Below are 17,933 nucleotides of genomic sequence, written 5' to 3'. Positions count from 1 at the left end.
CTGACCTTTGGGCAGAGTCTTCACAGAGCAGAGAGAAAAAGAGAGGTGTGGAAACAAATAAGAGACTAAATAAACAACTAAATAAAACATGTTTTATCATTAAAATAAATGCAGAAAGGCTCAAAAACAGTATAGAGCAAGTTGTAGTCAAGTTGAAGAAGATAAATTCTTCTTAAACCAATTAAATGCAAAATATGCTTAGTTTGAACTTCTTGTAAAAATATAAATAAGGTAGAAAAATATCCATTGTATGTCATGATTTTTTTTGTCAGTGTTGGTAAGGCCTGTGGGCACTCAGAAGAAAATGCTGCATGTTAATTGCAGGTTTTGTTTTTCATATATTGTAAACAATAAATAATCAAATCCAATCAATTCAGCTTTTTGTTTCTTTTAATATGATTTATGCCATTATAACTGCCATTCTGTCCCGGCGACATGTTTGAGGTCTCTCTACCTCTTAGTGATTGTGCTGTTTCCATAGAGAGGCAGATATTGAGAATTGAGCCCTTAGTGAGGCAAAATGTGACAGGGGCAATAAACACCCAGAAACTGCCTGAAGTTCAGAGTGTTGAACAATGTAGTTGCAGAATTATGTTGAGTAAAAGATTTCACATTAGTGAGAAAGCAGTCGCTGTCAGGAACATCTGAGGTTTTCACATGACTCAAAGCTACTGGAAAATAGTTTTATTCCACAAAATACATTGCAATATATAATTTAATAACAGATACTGTCCTTTTTTGCCCGTGCGCTGTCTGTACTACATAACCATCAAAACAAAACTTTTCTTTTTGGCCCCTACTTGGTTTTAGCTGTAATGGGTCCTTGGCAGGCGATTTATGATGCCCATCTTTATTGACACCATGAGGCACATTAGAGTTCATGATGAGGACAGATACAAACACACACATGCAGTTGTGCACAAAAAACACGCACACAAAAGCGACAATGTAGACTTCCAGTGGCTGTTTATTTCCCTTAGTATTCTTTTTCCTGTGCAAGGGTAAGAGAGATGTTTAATGAATTGATTGCTCCATCTAGTGGCTATTTGTTGTCAATACACTTTCAAAAGTTTCCTCTCCACTGTACAAACAGTGAGCAAAGTTTTTTTTGAGTAATGTTCCTACATCAACAAAAAGAAGTAATGTATTGTCAATTACATTTTTTTAAAATTGCTAATATCCATCTGAAAATATATGGACAGTTTTGGAATTACTTTGTCATCATTTTAAACCAGAGGAACATCAGGGAAATTTTTTGTAAAGTTTTCATCTAATAGGGCTGTGACTACTGACTATTTTTCTATCTGTTAATCAGTCAAGCATTATATTGATTGGTTGATCAATCAAAATGATTCATTTTACTGCTAAAATATTGAAATGCCTATTGCAGTTAAGTTCATTTTGTTTTTCAAAGTTTGAGCATTTAGAAGTACAAGATTTGAAAAAAGCTCTTCCCACTAATGAATAGACAACACTTACAGTGGTTTTCCATTTTTTGGCTGTGCATCTTACAGAACAGCACCTGTGTTTCTCTTTCAGATGTATTGTGCTGCCTTTGCAAATATGCCATTGAAACTGAATTTTAAACCACCTTTTGGTTCATTCAGATTGCAATCCAATAGTGATGTGGAAATAAAACATTTTTAACAGTGAACTGAAGCATCGACGTCATTGATTATGCTGTTCATTCTCAGTTTCATATAGTGTAGTACAGTGGCTTCAGAAAGTATTAAGACATTCTGCTTTTGCTATTAGTTATTGTTGGCAGTTGTGATTTTGAATAGATGAAATTTGCTTTTTTCTGCTTTGAGTAATCTACACTCAGTAAGCCATAATGACAATAACATATTTTTTAATCTTTTTGATTAGTATCACTCAGGACCACCAAGAGCTTGCAGTTAATTCTGAGACTAAAACAAGAGACCATTGTATTGTTCATGAATCATTGCAGGCCTATCAGTGAGTAACTGTAAGTAAATGTTATGGGTGGCATTTGATCCGAAATGGTTTGTAACACTATTGCAGTAAAACCACATCCAACCAGCCAAAAGAAACACTTAGCAAAGTTAATTTAATATGTATGGTTAAAACTACAGAAACAGTTGTGGAAGCAAAATACTTTGAGATGCTTTAAGTTTCTTCAAAAAGCAAATGTCTATATTGCCAGGATCACTTAGTTAACACCCTTCTTCCTGTTTACTATTGAGCTGTAGTTTGAAGTAAAAGAGGGTGGAGCACTGTGAGCCTTCAGGCCGGGAAAAAACTCGAGTTTCAGGTCTGTTCAGGTGAGCTGGGACACCTGGAGGGCGGGTGTCTTCCTGTATTTAGTCTGTAGAATTTAGTCTGTGTGTGTGCTTGATGCCCACTGCTGTGTGTGAAGCTGTGTTTCTGTTGCAGGAAGAAAGTGAACTGGTAAGTCCCTGCGGAGCTTTTGTGATTTTTTTCCTAGTTGTTCATGATCTGCGTTTGTACGTGTTTGTCGTTCGTTAGATCGGTTCAGATTACCTGTTCTGCTCACTCTTGTTTATGCTTTAACAGAAGACTTTCTCTAGTATCAGTTCATGTATGTTTCTGTGGTCACTGAAATATTGTGAGTCTTGGTTTGTTTCTTAACATTTATTTCATTTCTATTTTCTATTAACTCATCCAGTTAATATTGACAGGAATAATTTAAAACATACAAATACACTACCATTCAAAAGGAGTCACTTAGAAATGTCATTATAAAGATAAGATAAGATCTACTTTATTCATCCCGGAGGAAATTATTTTGCCAGAGAAGAATAAACAATAAACAAAGGTTAGTAGAATATACCTAATTACACAGAGGTTAGTAGTAAAATAGAAATAACAAAGATTACGAAGTACAAAATGCAGGTTTCTTAAAGTGTTTGAAGTGTCTCAGTGTGTAAAGTGTCTAGAAAAAATAAGAATTAAAATAAGAAAAATAAAATAAGATTGCAGAAGTAGAAGATGTAAACTGTGTACTAATACTAATAACGAGAAAGATTAACAGAAAATGAAAATGATTATTTTTGAAAGAAAAGCAGTCATTTTTAATGAAGATAACATCAGAAATACAGTGTAGACATTGTTAATGTGGTAAATGACTATTCTAGCTGGAAACAGCTGACTTTTAATGGAATATCTCCATAGAGGTACAGAGGAACATTTCCAGCAACCATCACTCCTGTGTTCTAATGCTACATTGTGTTAGCTAATGGTGTTGAAAGACTCATTGATGATTAGAAAACCCTTGTGCAGTTATGTTAGCCCATGAATAAAAGTGGAGTTTTCATGGAAAACAAACTTTTGAATGGTAGTGTAGTTTCAGAATAACCTTGTTCTTACAGGGTCACAGTGAACCTGAAAGTGTGAGCATTGGAAGACTTTGCAATTGTGAAGCCTGCAGTAGTCATTCATTGTAGCATTCTGCAAGGAATAAATTGTTCACTGGAGTCGTATATCCATATTGATTTTCTTGGAGCACTCTGACTCATAGTCTTCCATATTGGTGAACTCTGTCTGTCTGAAATACATTTTTCCATTTCTGTTGTAAATTAGATGAATCCCTCTTTAATGCATTTTTTTTTTTTTTTTTGTATAATGAAGCCCTCCAGCCAATAGTGAGTCGAGGCTGCTTAAACGGGAGAATGACTTCAGATGTTTTAGGCCCTCTGGAAAGACAGATTGACCTAAACACAGATTTATATCCATGTGTGTGTGTGTGCGCGCGCGCGTGTGTGTGTGTGTGTGTGTGTGTGTGTGTGTGTGTGTGCGTACACGTACACATAAGCAGATGTATTTTATGTGGAAAGACTGTACGCTTATGAGCAACACGTGGCCGAGTGCTGATACCGTCTGAGCTTTCAAAAAAATCCCACCTGAGACCACGAGAAGAGAGCTCACTTTTCCCATTTCTCTGTTAACCTCTCATATTGGATGAAGCCATTCTTGTTGATATGAACTTTTCTTCGTCATGGGTTAACGATGTTCATTGATATTCCACATTTGCCCTCATAATCTGTTTCCATATGCCTTTTAGTTGCATGCATATACTTCTTCCTATTGCTCATCGTTATTGCAGCTCCTCCACAGCAGTCAGTCATTCCAGGAACATCGGTTGTGCCAGGTACCGCCAAGTCTTAATTTAAGCAGCCCCGATCCCTCATAAAGCTAACGGCTATTAACGACAAGACGTATGGCACACTCCAGAAAACACAACCCTGTCCCGCCAGCGTCACGCGCCTCACGCTTAATGGGAGTTGACGTGGTGACATTTTGGCAGCGCTGCAGCGAGGCAGGAGAAAGACATTATTCAACAATGTGTTTTTCCACAGAAGAAACAGAAAAGGCAAAAGGCTGCCTGTGCGGCACTGGCATCAGGAGGATTTTAGAATTTCTTCTCTTTTTTCTTGAAACAGTATTTCCATTTCAAAATGTCATGTGGATGAACATTCCCCACGACCACGGTTTAATACATTGCAATTATGCACAGCCCATTGAAATGTAGTTCCACTGTGCCTGTGTGTAAATGAATGTTCGCCTTTACCACAGTTGGATACACTGCAATTATACTCTTATGATTGTGTCATGTATGCTTGTGTGCATGTGGCTGTAACTCTATCTACTTCTGTCTGTCTGACTTTGCACTTTGTGGTTGCTACAAGCCATTATGATGTAGAGTAGCTGAAATACAAATTGATTTTACATCCAATCTGTCTTCACAGCGATCCCATACCAACACCCAAAGCTGAAGCTCACCAATGAGGCCTGACGTAAAATAATCTAGTTTTCCGTAATAGGAACATAATTCCCTTTAAATCCGCATGGTAGGGCATCTCTCATTTTCTGTGTCTTCAGCTGTCTCAGAGTCTCCCTATCACTTTCTAAATATCAGCACAGCATAAATATTTGGAAACCTCTTTTATGGACTGGAAGATCACGTGTTTTCTGTGAGCATCACTGATCTTTATGAGAACACACAAGAGCATGCAAAAACAAGATAGTGTATCCTTCAGTGTACAGCTGTTAATTACACATTGTGAATTTTATAACTCAACAGTAGTAATAAAGTAAAGACAGGACTCCTGGAGTGGATTTAGAAAATAGTTGTAGATGGAGGTAGTATGTCAATGTTTCATTTATTATTAGTTTATTTCTTTGCTGCAAATTTTTACCAAAGTTCAGGATGGAGTTGGAAAACGACATGCTGCAAGTAGATTGATTACTTGTTTGCCCTAACATGTATTCCCCTTTCAGTTTTTGGTCCTCTGTTTTGGGACTCCAGCAGATTCAGAAAGTATTGTTTTGGAAAAAAAGAAAGTAATATTTTTTATAGACACTGCACCATATTTAGTGGTGGGTTTTATTTATCAATCATGTTTTGGTACTGGCTGAAATGATTCTGTAGCTTTGAGTATCAAAAGCTGTCAAATACTGAAAGCTGGTGTTTAATATGTTGTCAGATTTGTGATCTATAAACAGGATTACCTTAATTGCACTAATTTCATTCAAAGTCTTATACAGCTGGTTGTGTTTAATTATCATTTTATATTTTCGAATGTGAAAGGTTCTTCTGAATGCTGCACTTCTCTTCCATAAAGTGGAAGGTAGATGGGTATTGTTTTGGTGTGCTTTCTGCCAATATGGCAATCCTCAATTCTGACATTCTCAGCTGTAAATCTAACATTTTGACCCAGGTGTTTGTTGATGACTGAGGGGACTAGCTTCAGGGAGGTATTTGGGGACCAAACATAACCAGTCCTAATCATGTGAAACCCTGTCAGAGTAAAGTAGCTTCTTCGTAAAGATCAGAGCTCTTCATGAACACAAAGCAGCAGCACAGTGGACAATAAAATTTGATCTCCTTCATTTCACAAAAGACCAAGATCATTGCAAGACTATAGCCTCATTATGTTGAAACTGACAGTACAGTGTCGGTAACCTGAGCAGGTGCCATGCAGGCTGCCGAATGCATTTTCTGTCATATCACTAAGGGCCAATATAGATAAAGCCTTCAGGTTGAAGTCGATCAGCAGACCCTGAAACTGGTGGATAGCTTTGGAACAAACTGGTCCTTTGAGCTGTAACCAGAGCACGTGTGACAGAGGTGGTTTTGGATGGGCGTCAGTCTTACGACGAACATGATCGGTGTCGTTCATGGTGGCCCAGTAAAATCCAGCGCCAGTAGCTGGCCTTCCTGTTACTTGATGCAACAAGAACAAGGACAGAAAAACCCAACACCCCAATGGGTGCCTGGGGAAGTTTCAGTGGCGCTGAATGGCAAAGTTGACCTCTCCTGTGTCCTGTTCCTGTCCAGGTCCAGATGGAGACCGCATGAACGCAGGACAGTTCCACTCAGTGAACCCTGTGAATGCTTCAAAGCATGACGTTTTTCTTCTTGTTTCTTTTCCTGATAAGAATCTCGTTGCCTTTTGGCTGATTGTTTTGAACAATGAACTTTCCACTGTCCTGTCCACTCTTAGGAGGCAGGGAAGAAGCAAAAGATTGAATAACAAAACTGGTTTAACTTTAAATTGCAGAGCAGACTTTGAAATTGTTGATAGGCACTTAAAAGTGACAGGTCTTAGAATGTTTTTCACTGTCAATCATTCACCTCCTGACTGTTATTTCTCCCAGTGCCTTTGTCAACATCCAGCTGAGAGTCAGATGGCTCCACCCATGCTCCCCCCAAGCTGGATGAACAGGCTTGTTTTTGAAAAGAGAAGAAAAACAGTGTTCTATACCTCTCTGTTTCCATCCTGCCACCTATCTATCCATCAGCATGAACTATTTTCTATTTAAATAATGATTCAGCCTCAGGTTTCACACACTGGACAAGGCTGAGCACGTACAGACAGGATCTCCGGACATTCATTCATGCAGATATTTGTGGAGACGAGGTGCTTCAGGTTGTGTCCCACTGGGGTTTCCAGTGTGAAAATTTCCTGCAGTAGTGAAAGTTCCCACTAGGTGGTGGCAGAACCATTTCAAGATATCAGACTTCACAGGTGTAGTGGGAGGATCATGTCATTGCAATTAAGCGTTTCCCATCTCTTGTCCACATGGCAGTGTCGTTTTACTTCCCTTTTGACCATCTGATATTGTGTGATCTGAGCAGACATGGTTAGAGCATTCTGACAGTAGAGAATGTTTCTTTAAGTCTGTCTATTATGATCCTTTTGGGCCTTGTAAAAAGTCCCAGGTGTTCCCGGTTCTGCGACATGCTTCCTGGCCTTCAGAAAGCTCCCTGCATGGAAAGATGACTCTTTCCTCAGGTTTGGGACTTTGTGGTCATTCCTTTTTAGATGCAACAAAAGGTGAACAACTAATATTACAGAGCGGCATACCTTAAGGGTATTCATGCACCCCCCTCCTTCATTCCTCCGTCCCTTGTCTTTTCTTAAGTCTGTCATTCCAATCACAAAGTTTATGACAAAACTGTGCCGTAGTCCTCTCTGTGAAACACTGAACTGATTTAGCATGGGTCAGTGCTCTTGGCGTGAGCTCAGTGGCTGTTAGGTTTGCTCCCCTGTTCAAATCGGCCTGTTGGAGAGATTTTGTGGTCATGGCTCGAGGCGCCGCTGCCCTTCTCTGCTGGTCCTCTTAACCTCTTTTATTGAAGTATACAAAGGGTTGAACAGCACTGAACCGATTTCAGCAGGTTTTTCGTTTGTACTTCATGGTCATGAAAAGCTCATTCAAATGACTGACAAATCTGGCCTACAAATTGGTGCTGGCATGATACAGTTGCAGGATTTTTGAATTCGTCTCCCAGATCAACTCTTGTTGGAAAATCGATTCTTTCTTAAGTGCGGTTTGATGAATGCACCATATTTTGTCCATCTCAGTCCAGAAGAAAAATATTCTTTCTCTGATATGCTCTCAATGACTTGCTTACTTGCTCACTCAGGCATCTTCTGGACTGCATTGTCTAGATGCTTTTTCCACAAGGCTCCACCTGGGGTCTGCTAGGCCCTGAGGTGAGTTCATCACTGTATGTCAGACAGGCATGGTACCATTGTGCTACGTGGGCTGCCTTCTTGGCGAGTTTGAGCCCCAACCTCGACATGTGTTTGTACACATATGTTGGGCAAAACACCAGGAAATAGTCACCTCTGTACAGCTGTCAATATGGGCGCTGAGTGGGAAATTCCTCACAGAAAAACACATTAGTAATGAATTTTTTCCGGTTCATTTTTCAGATGCTGAGCCACACAGCTTTTCAAGCTTGAAGTGTGTGTGTGGCCGCCACCACTGAATGACCCAATGAGCTGTAAGGGTGCAGGTGTCTTGGCCATCTCTGTCTTTGGTCGAGTGGACTCGGCTACCGCACACTATTACTCACTGTCCTCCCAGAGCCAGTTTTTACTACACTTATGAACATGGGAGACACAGAATATAGCCTTTGTCACTGTTTGTGTTTAATTTGAGGATATTCTTTCAGTGAAGGGAGCTGCTTAAAGCATCCCAAGGCCCTGTAGTTTGATTGGGCTTTGGTACATGGGAGCTGACATATAATGGATCATTAGGCTGCATGCTGTAAAGAACCTAATTGTTTTCCATTCTCCCTTCTTCAGATAAAGCATCCATGCTGGTTGCAAGCCTGTGTATGCACTAAAGGACCCTTGAGAGATTTCTAGTGTCCTTTTGAAAAAGGCAGCGTTTCCCTGAAAGGATGGAACAAACGCTAAAGGCCATGTTATACTGCAGGAACTTGCAGGCTGTTTCAGGCTGGCCTTAGCCTTTGTGCATGTTCTGACGGCAAGAACTGCCCTTGTAGAAACTCTTTCTGGAAACTTTTTGGAGGAGAAAAAAGTACCTACTCCAGGGTACACACTGAGCAGCCCTGAAAAAGTGCCATTTGTTTCTCTCTTTAAAATTTGGAGAAGACTGTTGACTGGTTAAAATCCAAAAGGACAGCAAGTGCAATTTTTCTGCCTTGTCAATTTCCCTGTAAACATTTGTGCCACCTCACACCTGCCATGAGTTTCTACAGTTGAAAGCCACCTAAAGATATGTTTATAGCCCTATTACAAGTTGTCACCTACTTGGCTGGTCACATTTATGCAGGCTTCATCCAGTTTTTGGCTTGTTTTTAATGTTTTTTTAAAAATATATACCATATATATCTTGGTGCAAGTCATACGGTGCAACTTCAAGTGTTTCAGTTCTGTCTGAAATCCAAACTGCCTCATCTGCTGTCTTTCAGGAGAATATTATAAGCTACTGTGTGTGTCTACACATATTTATCCCCTGCAGTGGGAGTTTTCAATGAGCAACAGATATTTTATTTGTGTTCTACATCCCCTTTCTTCGTGTTCCTGCTCTAGCTGACTTTCCAGTTGATCGCCATTATTTATGAAGCGTTACTTTCCCCCACCTGTTCACAGGTCTGTTGCATTTGCTTATTTACTTCCCTTCAGCATATAAAATTTCCCTGGTTTCCGCTGAATAAAGTGTGGTGTAACTGTGTACGTGTGTTGTATGTGTGTATATACAGTATGGGGGCCAGGAAATGTGTTGTTGGCTTATGTACAAAGCAGGATGTTCAGCAGCTTTGGAAAAAAGTGTTGGGTTGTAAACACCTGGAGTCAACTGTGAATCAGTCATTCACTGTCAATGGTTGGCTCGTCTACACACAAATGCGTGTATTTGCTAGAAGAAATTCATACCCATGGTTACAGATCACTATGCAATCCCACACCCACAGCACAGTAGTTGACTGACACACACACGTATGCGGCCGTTCTGACACTTGACAAGTAGGCTCTAAAATCTTGTTCTCTTGCAGGGCTTCATGGCATAAAGCCTGTCCTCAGATTTAGCTGGTCCTCGGGGATTGCTGCCGAGCTGCTCACCTAGTCTGACGCACTGCTGCCATTTTCCACAGCCTGAGGGGAACCAGGAAGCAGCCGGCAGGAGACATGCCTGCCCTGGCTACTGGAGCCGGCCACGAGCCAGGTACGGACCCTTTGGGCAGCAACACAATCAGTAACACCAAGTTTTCTGCAAAAAAAACACATAACCAGTTATATGCACTTATAAAATGTAGATCTTCCAGAAGAAATTACAAAGATACTTTACTTCTTTGATTCAAGTTATTGCGTCTATCATCAGTACACAAACAGAAGAAAATTAATGCATGTATCAAGTGTGACCCTTGTTGAAAAATGAATACATCTTTATTTAAATGTCAGGATAGCCTGGTGGTGTGCCCACTGCTTTAAGTGGTACCTAAATTTAATTTCAAGGTAGAAGAGAATTACTCTTAACTTGCCTCAGGCTTTTTCTCAACTCGAGCGGACCTTCTAAAACTGCGGTTGGAAAATAAACCAAAGTCTATTTTCGCTACATTTTGTGCCCAGAAAAATGAAAAGCATACCACTGCAAATTTACAGTTTAACAACAGAGAGCAAAACAACGTCAGTATACACACACCAGTCTTTATCTCCCAGTTTTTTTCTATCCTCTGTTGTACGGCGTCTATGCACGTGTGTGTGTGGATGAGTGTGTGATGTCAGAATGAGGAACATGTCAAGCTTGTCATCGCTGAGACAGCTGCCAGAAATTACCACCTCTCCCCTCAGGAACACTATCCTCCTCTCTGTCTGGCTTAATGGCCGGCTACATCACCACACACACATACATGCAAAGGGCTCAACCCAACAAACGCAGGATAACAAAAGGCCGAAAGGAGGACAGACATTAAGTCCTGCCCTGATGGATAAAGAGCGTGTGCATTACTGCGTCCAGACTTTTAACAGAGTTACGAAGCCCCCGTCATTCTGGAAATTTATGCAGGCAAAGTAGAAAGCCAGACCGTCAATTACGATTACAGTCATTTTGGGCAATTACCGGCAAGGGCTCAGGTTTCCAAATAAAACACGTAAAGGCTCCTCCGGCCCATCTCTTCTGCTTTCCCCTTGATGGTCCTGTGAAGTTGTGTGTGCAGGTGAAACATGATGAATATTATGGATGATCGCTGGGTCACTGCTCTCCAGGCCTGGTGAAGTCACACATACTTGCGGCTGGCCTGGCATCAGGACTACCTGTGATTGTACAAAGGTTTGCACAGAATATTGGTGGTGGTTCACTTAGTATTGTAGTAATGCTGTTGATTTAAGACATGAAGCTCTGTTAAGATGATGCAAAATCTTTTGTATTTACAGTGCATATCAAAAGCCGAATATTTTATCTGCATTTAAATCAGTTGGCACCTGAGACAGCAGCTTCAAACTGGAATGAAAAAATAACATGACAAACATTTAAAGGAATGTTTGCTGATGTGAAACTAAATTTCAACATTCAGCAATCTCTCCTCCTCTGTTAATGCTTTCTTAGAAGATTCCTATATTTCTCTAATATAATAATTACTCTGTTATACTACTATTTTGTACTATTCTAACACACCTTTAATTACAGCTGGAAGATGAATGACTGTCAGTATAATATTACATTTTTAAAACTGTTATTTTTTTCATGTCGTGTAAGTGATAACTTTAGTTTAATTGTGTTGATATATCCTGATTTTAGTGGTTGTGTTACATTTAAGTAATACAGATTTCTTGAACTGATTGAAAGGAACACTTTCTCACAAATGTTCACAAAGACTTCACGAATGTATACATGACACCATGTGCTAACTGTAACTTAAAATTTTTTGAAATTTTCTGGGATCTTCTCCTGAAAGCACCTGTTGTCATTTAATGCATTTGAAATGACTTTTTTAGTCATAAATATTTTGATTATGATTATGAACAATTTTTCAAGGTGGCTTCATAATAATTGTAGACTGAAAAAACTAAGCAAAAGAACCTTTATCATATAAAGGATTGTCAGAAAAACGGAGCAAGATAGAAAATATAATCGGTTGCCGTTATTAAGGGAATACTAATTTAAAGATTTAAAGATTGAAGTCAAAAGATACAGAAACTGTACAGCTAATACACGTAAATAATTAATAACCACACCATATTGCCATCACAGTACTAAGTAATGTTATCCTATGTCATAGATATTCCATAGATACCTAAGAATATGAATAAACAACAACACAGAAGGAATTCACATCTTAAATTTATTTGATTGTGTGTGCTGTAGAGAGTAGAGTTTACTCACCTTTAAGTAGGAGCCAAGTTTCAAAATCCGACTCAAAACAAATAAAATGAGGATAATATGGCCAGAGTACGTCTCTTACTTTGCCAGTTATCTCTGATTGAAATGCAAATATGTGAGGTATAAAGGCAGTTCCTGACTTAATCCCAAATCCCTTCAGAACCGTAATTAATAACACATATCTGTTCTCTCTGCTGCATGCCAACACCGTATTTAAAAATTCAGCTAGCCAGATTTCTCTTGAAAAACAACTAAACTTCTAATTTTTCTCCTCCTACAAAATTATTTGGTTGGCTTTCTTTTTCCAGTTGTGCTGCAGATATATACACCAATAGCAGCAGTGAGAGCGGAATTTATGTTCATAATTACTACTATTGAGTTAATAACTTCAGTACAGAATGACTTGATTGTTTGACGATGCAATAATATACAGGCCCACAACAAATGGTAACCTCTGAAGAGTTGTAATCATCTTTGTAAACAATAAATTCCAGACACATTGCACTAGGAAATTTTTGACTGTGATGCAGTTCACAATAAAGAATTCAGTAGAAACTCACAGCTACAAAGTCATAATGGAAAAATTATGAACATTTTCAGCATGTAGTCATAGTGCAAATTGCTGGAAATCAGTAAAATGTTTAAATATCTATGCAATGCTCATCACTGCATTTCCAAATTCGCTTTTTTTTTTTTTTTTAAACAACACACTGCCTTTTATAGACATCTGTCAGCTCTGGCTAGCTGACATGACACACATTCCATAGAGAGAGTAACAGGTAGTAGCAGTCAGATCTTCAGCACATTTACACTTTGTTAGATTGAGCACTTTGTATCCACAGCTGTCTGTTTGCAGCTTCAGCTTTAGCCAGTTTGCGCGCTGTAACTTCAAGCATGTTAAACTGATTAGTGAAACACTGATCAAAGAGCCAACAAATGTTCACAGTCTTTATTAAACAGCCTTAAATACACAGCAAGCTTGCAGTTCTACAATTTTAGTTCAACAAACCTACCTTTATTAACAAAAAAACCCCTAAAAACATGACTCTGACCAGGTTGCTGGAACGGACACAGCTTCACATGTTGAACTTCTCATAAACTCTCAGCCATTCCTGTTAGTTTTCTACCCCTGACATGCACATCGCTCAAAACCCCCCAAAAATGAAGATTAAAAAGATCAATCTACTGAACTGAGCTTAAGTCACTGGTGTGTTTGATTTATACTGCTGTGTCAAACTTCATATGCTAATAATCAAAGTACTATTATTGCACTGTTGTATAATATGAGACTATTTTGTGGATTAATTATATAACAAAAAATAATTGTGTTTACAATTACTTCCACTTCTTTGCCAGAGTATGTAACTTCAACAGACAAGCATGAATCCACACAAACAATCCATCCTCCACATGTGATGGCTGACGATAATTACAGAAACATTACAGCTTCTGCCAGGACCTTAGCTTCTTTTCTTCAGCAGTCTTGCCATCTACCGACCCCTCAACACGCCTTGCCACACATAGATGAAGTACTGTGCTCAAACCTTTAACATAATGGGAAAATACTATCATTAATATAACTCTTCTTTAGTAGCAGTTCTCCTATTTCAGCACCAGACTTGGGCAGGAGAATGTTAAAGTGTGAGTGTAGATTTTATTAAAATGCTCATTATTGGAGTATTTGGAGAACAAACACATGGGCAAACAAATGGAGGGACATGTAAGATCATACCATCTCTCTCTCTCTCTCTCTCTCTCTCCCTCCCTCCTTTCTTTCTCTCTGTCTCAGCCCAAATAAACAGCAGGTCTCTGTATAAATTAGAGTCTAATAAATGAAACCAAATAGTGAGAAAATAAACCTGAACAACAATAAAATGTAGGAAAACTGGCCTTAAAATGTGGCCGTGGGGAGTGCTAGAGAGGCTGTCCTGGTGATTGGGTTACGGTGGACTCATTTCACTGTGTTACTTTGTGGCTTTTCATAAATGCTTGGGAGGCAGATTAAAGCTAGAGTATGTGATTCTAATCCAATACACTTCATGTCAAATTGTGTGAACACTCCTCACTGCTAGCTGTCTGCTCTGTGTGCTTACAAAGAAAGAGCAGCCTGGACTCTGTAAATGGGAAACAAAATGGCTCAGACCCATTCACACAGCAGTATTTCAGCGTTTGTGCTTGTGCAAAATGGGAGTGAGTGAGATGAAAGTTGCAACAAGTAAACTATCTGCTGCCAAATAGCTAAATATCGTTTTTGTCTAGAATCACAGACTTCACCGATAATAACATGACTTTAGTTGATGTTGAACCCTTTCTTGATGATCAAAACATTTAGTGTGAGTGTAAAGACAAAGGGCTGGTGCAATTAGCTTAATTCATTACTAAACAAATGCTTTTCTTCAGTATTGCTACATAATTTTTGTGTCATAATACCAGTCACTGGTCAGCTCTTGAAAATGGTGGCGGCAGCTGCATTCAACTTTGTTCAGTGTCAAACAATTCCAAAGACCCAAAGCCTCTATAGAATCAGTATTTCTACTGATCACAAAAGCAAAAGGTGGTTTGTGCAAACTTTAGAGGCTCTAGAGCAGTGCATGAGCACCTAAAGTGAAAACCGGCGATGGAGGTACATTTCTGTCAGAAAAACTAAATCAAATCAAATCAAATCAAATCAAAGCCTTCATTATCATTTTGTGACAGTACATATAATGAAAATGGGAGCACTGCTCCAACTGCAAAAACTGTTTAAAGATTAAAACAGAACCAAGAATGTATCAACATAAGTATAATAAATAAAATATAAGAAATTTAGTAAAAGTGTAGTGGAAAATATATACAGTAATTGCAGTGGGTAAGCAGTTATTGCACAAATGAAATTATTTTTTGCATGAATTAAGTTGTTTGCATAGTTTTTATTGAGTGAGTAATTGTGTTCAGAGTGCTGATGGCTCTAGGGAAAAAGCTGTCTCTCAGTCTGTTTTTCTGGGTTTTGTGAGACTTGTAGCGCCAACCAGAGAGCAGCAGGTTGAACAGGGGGTGACCAGGGTGAGATGAGTATGATACAAGTATGAAATAATAACTGGAATGCAGCTCATTAAGACCACATGTTCACCAGCAGTCAAAACTAAATGACTAACTAAACTCTTAAATAAATACTTTTTTACCTTGACACTGTCTAACTCACCAGACATTAGTTAAAAATGGTGGATATGTGGAGTTTCCAGTTCATCTCTACCATTTTGCACTTTAATATGTAAACCTTTGTTGCATTTCATACCATGCTACATTAAACAAAAAATACGGTTTCACAAAATAAATGAGCTTAAATGAAATGGTCATTTTCCTTTTATGGAGGGAAAAAAAGACCTTTCAGTAAAATAGTTTACAGATTAATCGATTAGAAAAATAGCCAGTGGCAGCCCTGTTTAAGTCCCTGCTCTCCATCCCTCTGCATTCAGAACACTGTACCCCATACTTTAGGATGCTGTAATGTGACATTTTGCTGGCTGCTGTTTTTCGGCATCTAAAACACAAACACACATTAATGCACATTCTAACAAGACAGCCAAGAGGAGATGGAAAATTAGCTTTTAATTGTGCACTTCACAGGCCTGATAATGTGGAGTCTGCTCCACAGGGGCATTCAGGCAATAAGTCAAAACCCTGCTTTGATTAATCTGAAAACTCTGCAACCTCCCCTCCAACATAGCTATGCAGCTGCTGTCCAGGTCTTTTCTCTGTGCCAGACAGCTGCTGTTTAGTCATTTCTCCTCCTGTTCAACAGTGATGGAGTTTGGTTGTAGGCTCAGTTGGGGACAGATAACTGTTACGCCTCCGCTCAGTTTGGCTCGGCTCATCTCAGTTTATTTCAGCTCCCACTCAGGGATACTCAGATGGACGAAACCTGCCCACTCCTCTGTCTGCTACTCATTGTTCATCTCCCCACTGAACTTCATTAGTTGCAAGGTTGAATTTCAAGGATTTTTACACTGGGTGGGCGTTTTTTTGCATTTATACTGTGGCTTACAAAAAGTTCTAAATATCCCAACAGGAAGCCCGGTCAGTCTTAATGACAAACTTTCATGGCAAAGAAACTCAAAAGCATAAAGAGACTCGAACACTAATCTAATAAAAATACGTTGAATTCCAAAGTTTCTTGTTTTGAAAGAGAAACTATTCAATAGCACTCTCATTTTTTTTTTGACAATTGGCAAAGTTTGTCATTGCTGTCCAAATGAAATGCTTAAATTTAAACTTTCACAGTTAACACCTCTCTCTCTAGTGACAGGTGAGATTTTGGTATGTTCAGTAATAAACTGCACATCATTTTGTTGTGTATGATTATAGCAGCTCATTGTCTGCAAATAAAAAGCTTTTTCAGTTGCTCTGAAGTCTCTCTGCTCTCCTGTCAGGGACCCTCAGACACACAGCATCTGGTTTATGCCATTCAGAGGTCAGTGAGCCTCCTGGAGTGAGAGTGGGTGTTTGTACCTTGTAGCCCCATTTCCTCCCTGCTTCTGGAGTTATGTGATTGTAGTTTTGTGTTGGAGGGGTTCAGTACTGAGGCAGAGGTAGAAGAGGGTGATACTGTGATTTAGAACAGAAGACACTAGTATAAACAGCTAGACTTAAATCTGTCCCAGGCAGTGGTAGGTGAGACATGCGCCATCTCTGGTTTTACATGGTTCTGATGTCTATATTGTACGTATATTATAAGACTCATTTGTATGATGGTTTTTCCAGTACATCCAAACAGAGAACTTGATCGTACCACTATACTAGCCAATGTTAGCTTGTATATATCTATGTATATGTACAGAAATGAGATATGATTGGGGTCATTTATAACCAGTGACATCATTGCATTGTTTATACCTCGTAGAGCACTTACAACTTCCTATGTCTGTATCAGAAGTCAGGAGAAATTTAATAATCCCAAAGGTGAAATTGCTTTGTACCCTGCTCCTAAGTATGTGGAAGTTGAAAAATTACATGAGAATACAAATAGTACAATACAGGAAAGCACTGGAATGCATAGTCTGGAGTGTCGAGAGGAGGGACCAATGCAAGCAGCAACCAAGATGGCAACTGGAAGGTTGCTGGACATGTAGTATGAATGTAGAGTTGTTAACACTTTAGTATGTGGCCAGCAGAACCGTTCCTTATTATTAGGGTGCCAGCCTGTGTTGTTAATAAAAGCAGTAAGCCCTCTGCCTCGTTTCTTGCCACTCTTGGCTTTATTTCTGTTTACCGTCTAAAATCCGTCAGTTGTATGCATGTCTCCGCGAAACATATAAAAACCATTTTATGCTTTATGTGTAGGTAGGAGTATATGCGACGTAAATTCTGTCATCAATACGAGTTCATGAGAGTCTGCATGGACCGAACTGTGCAAGTTGGCAAGCCACTCAAAATTTGTGACGTTGTATATTGTATGCATTTCAAGCGCGCTGACTGTGCATGTGCAAAGAAATAAATGATGCTTAAAACAAATGCTTGTTATTAGGAGAAGCTATGGGTAGAGATTTGCATTCAGTTACTCCTTTTTAATTTGCCAAGACAAGCGTTGTAATTTAAGTAATTGCTGCTAGGCTTTGGAGGTCCTTTGATTTCTTCATGCTTTCCTTCAATGGTGCCCAAACGCAGCCGGAAATTCTAAATTGTCCAGAAATCCTGTTATGTCCACCTGTACTCAGCATAATTCAGCAATGTCCACCAACACTGTGTTGCAGCCCAGTCTGGAAGTAACTGCAATATCCTGTAAAAAGATGTGAAGTCACAGCCAGACTTTTAGAAACATCCACAGGAGTCCTGTG

The 17,933-nt window shown here is 39.2% G+C and overlaps 1 protein-coding gene across 7 annotated transcripts in view; it reads left to right on the top strand.

Annotated features, from left to right (window-relative positions):
• mpp7a (MAGUK p55 scaffold protein 7a) overlaps window positions 1–17,933 on the top strand; it is a 159,670-nt gene that overhangs the window by 35,087 nt on the left and 106,650 nt on the right. For 6 of the 7 annotated variants that reach the window (XM_035944633.2, XM_035944634.2, XM_055007126.1 and 3 more), the window contains one exon: window positions 9,797–9,966. In XM_035944633.2, coding sequence (XP_035800526.2) covers window positions 9,930–9,966 — 37 coding nt within the window. In that variant the 5' untranslated portion in view covers window positions 9,797–9,929. Of the gene's footprint in view, window positions 1–2,279; window positions 2,413–9,796; window positions 9,967–17,933 lie in introns of those variants that run through there. The other variant, XM_035944632.2, reaches the window with a different exon arrangement.

The sequence above is a fragment of the Amphiprion ocellaris genome, chromosome 22 (assembly GCF_022539595.1).
Source record: "Amphiprion ocellaris isolate individual 3 ecotype Okinawa chromosome 22, ASM2253959v1, whole genome shotgun sequence".
NCBI lineage: Eukaryota > Metazoa > Chordata > Actinopteri > Pomacentridae > Amphiprion > Amphiprion ocellaris.
The sequence above is the reverse complement of the archived record's forward strand: the minus strand, read 5'-3'. Positions and strand labels throughout refer to the sequence as shown.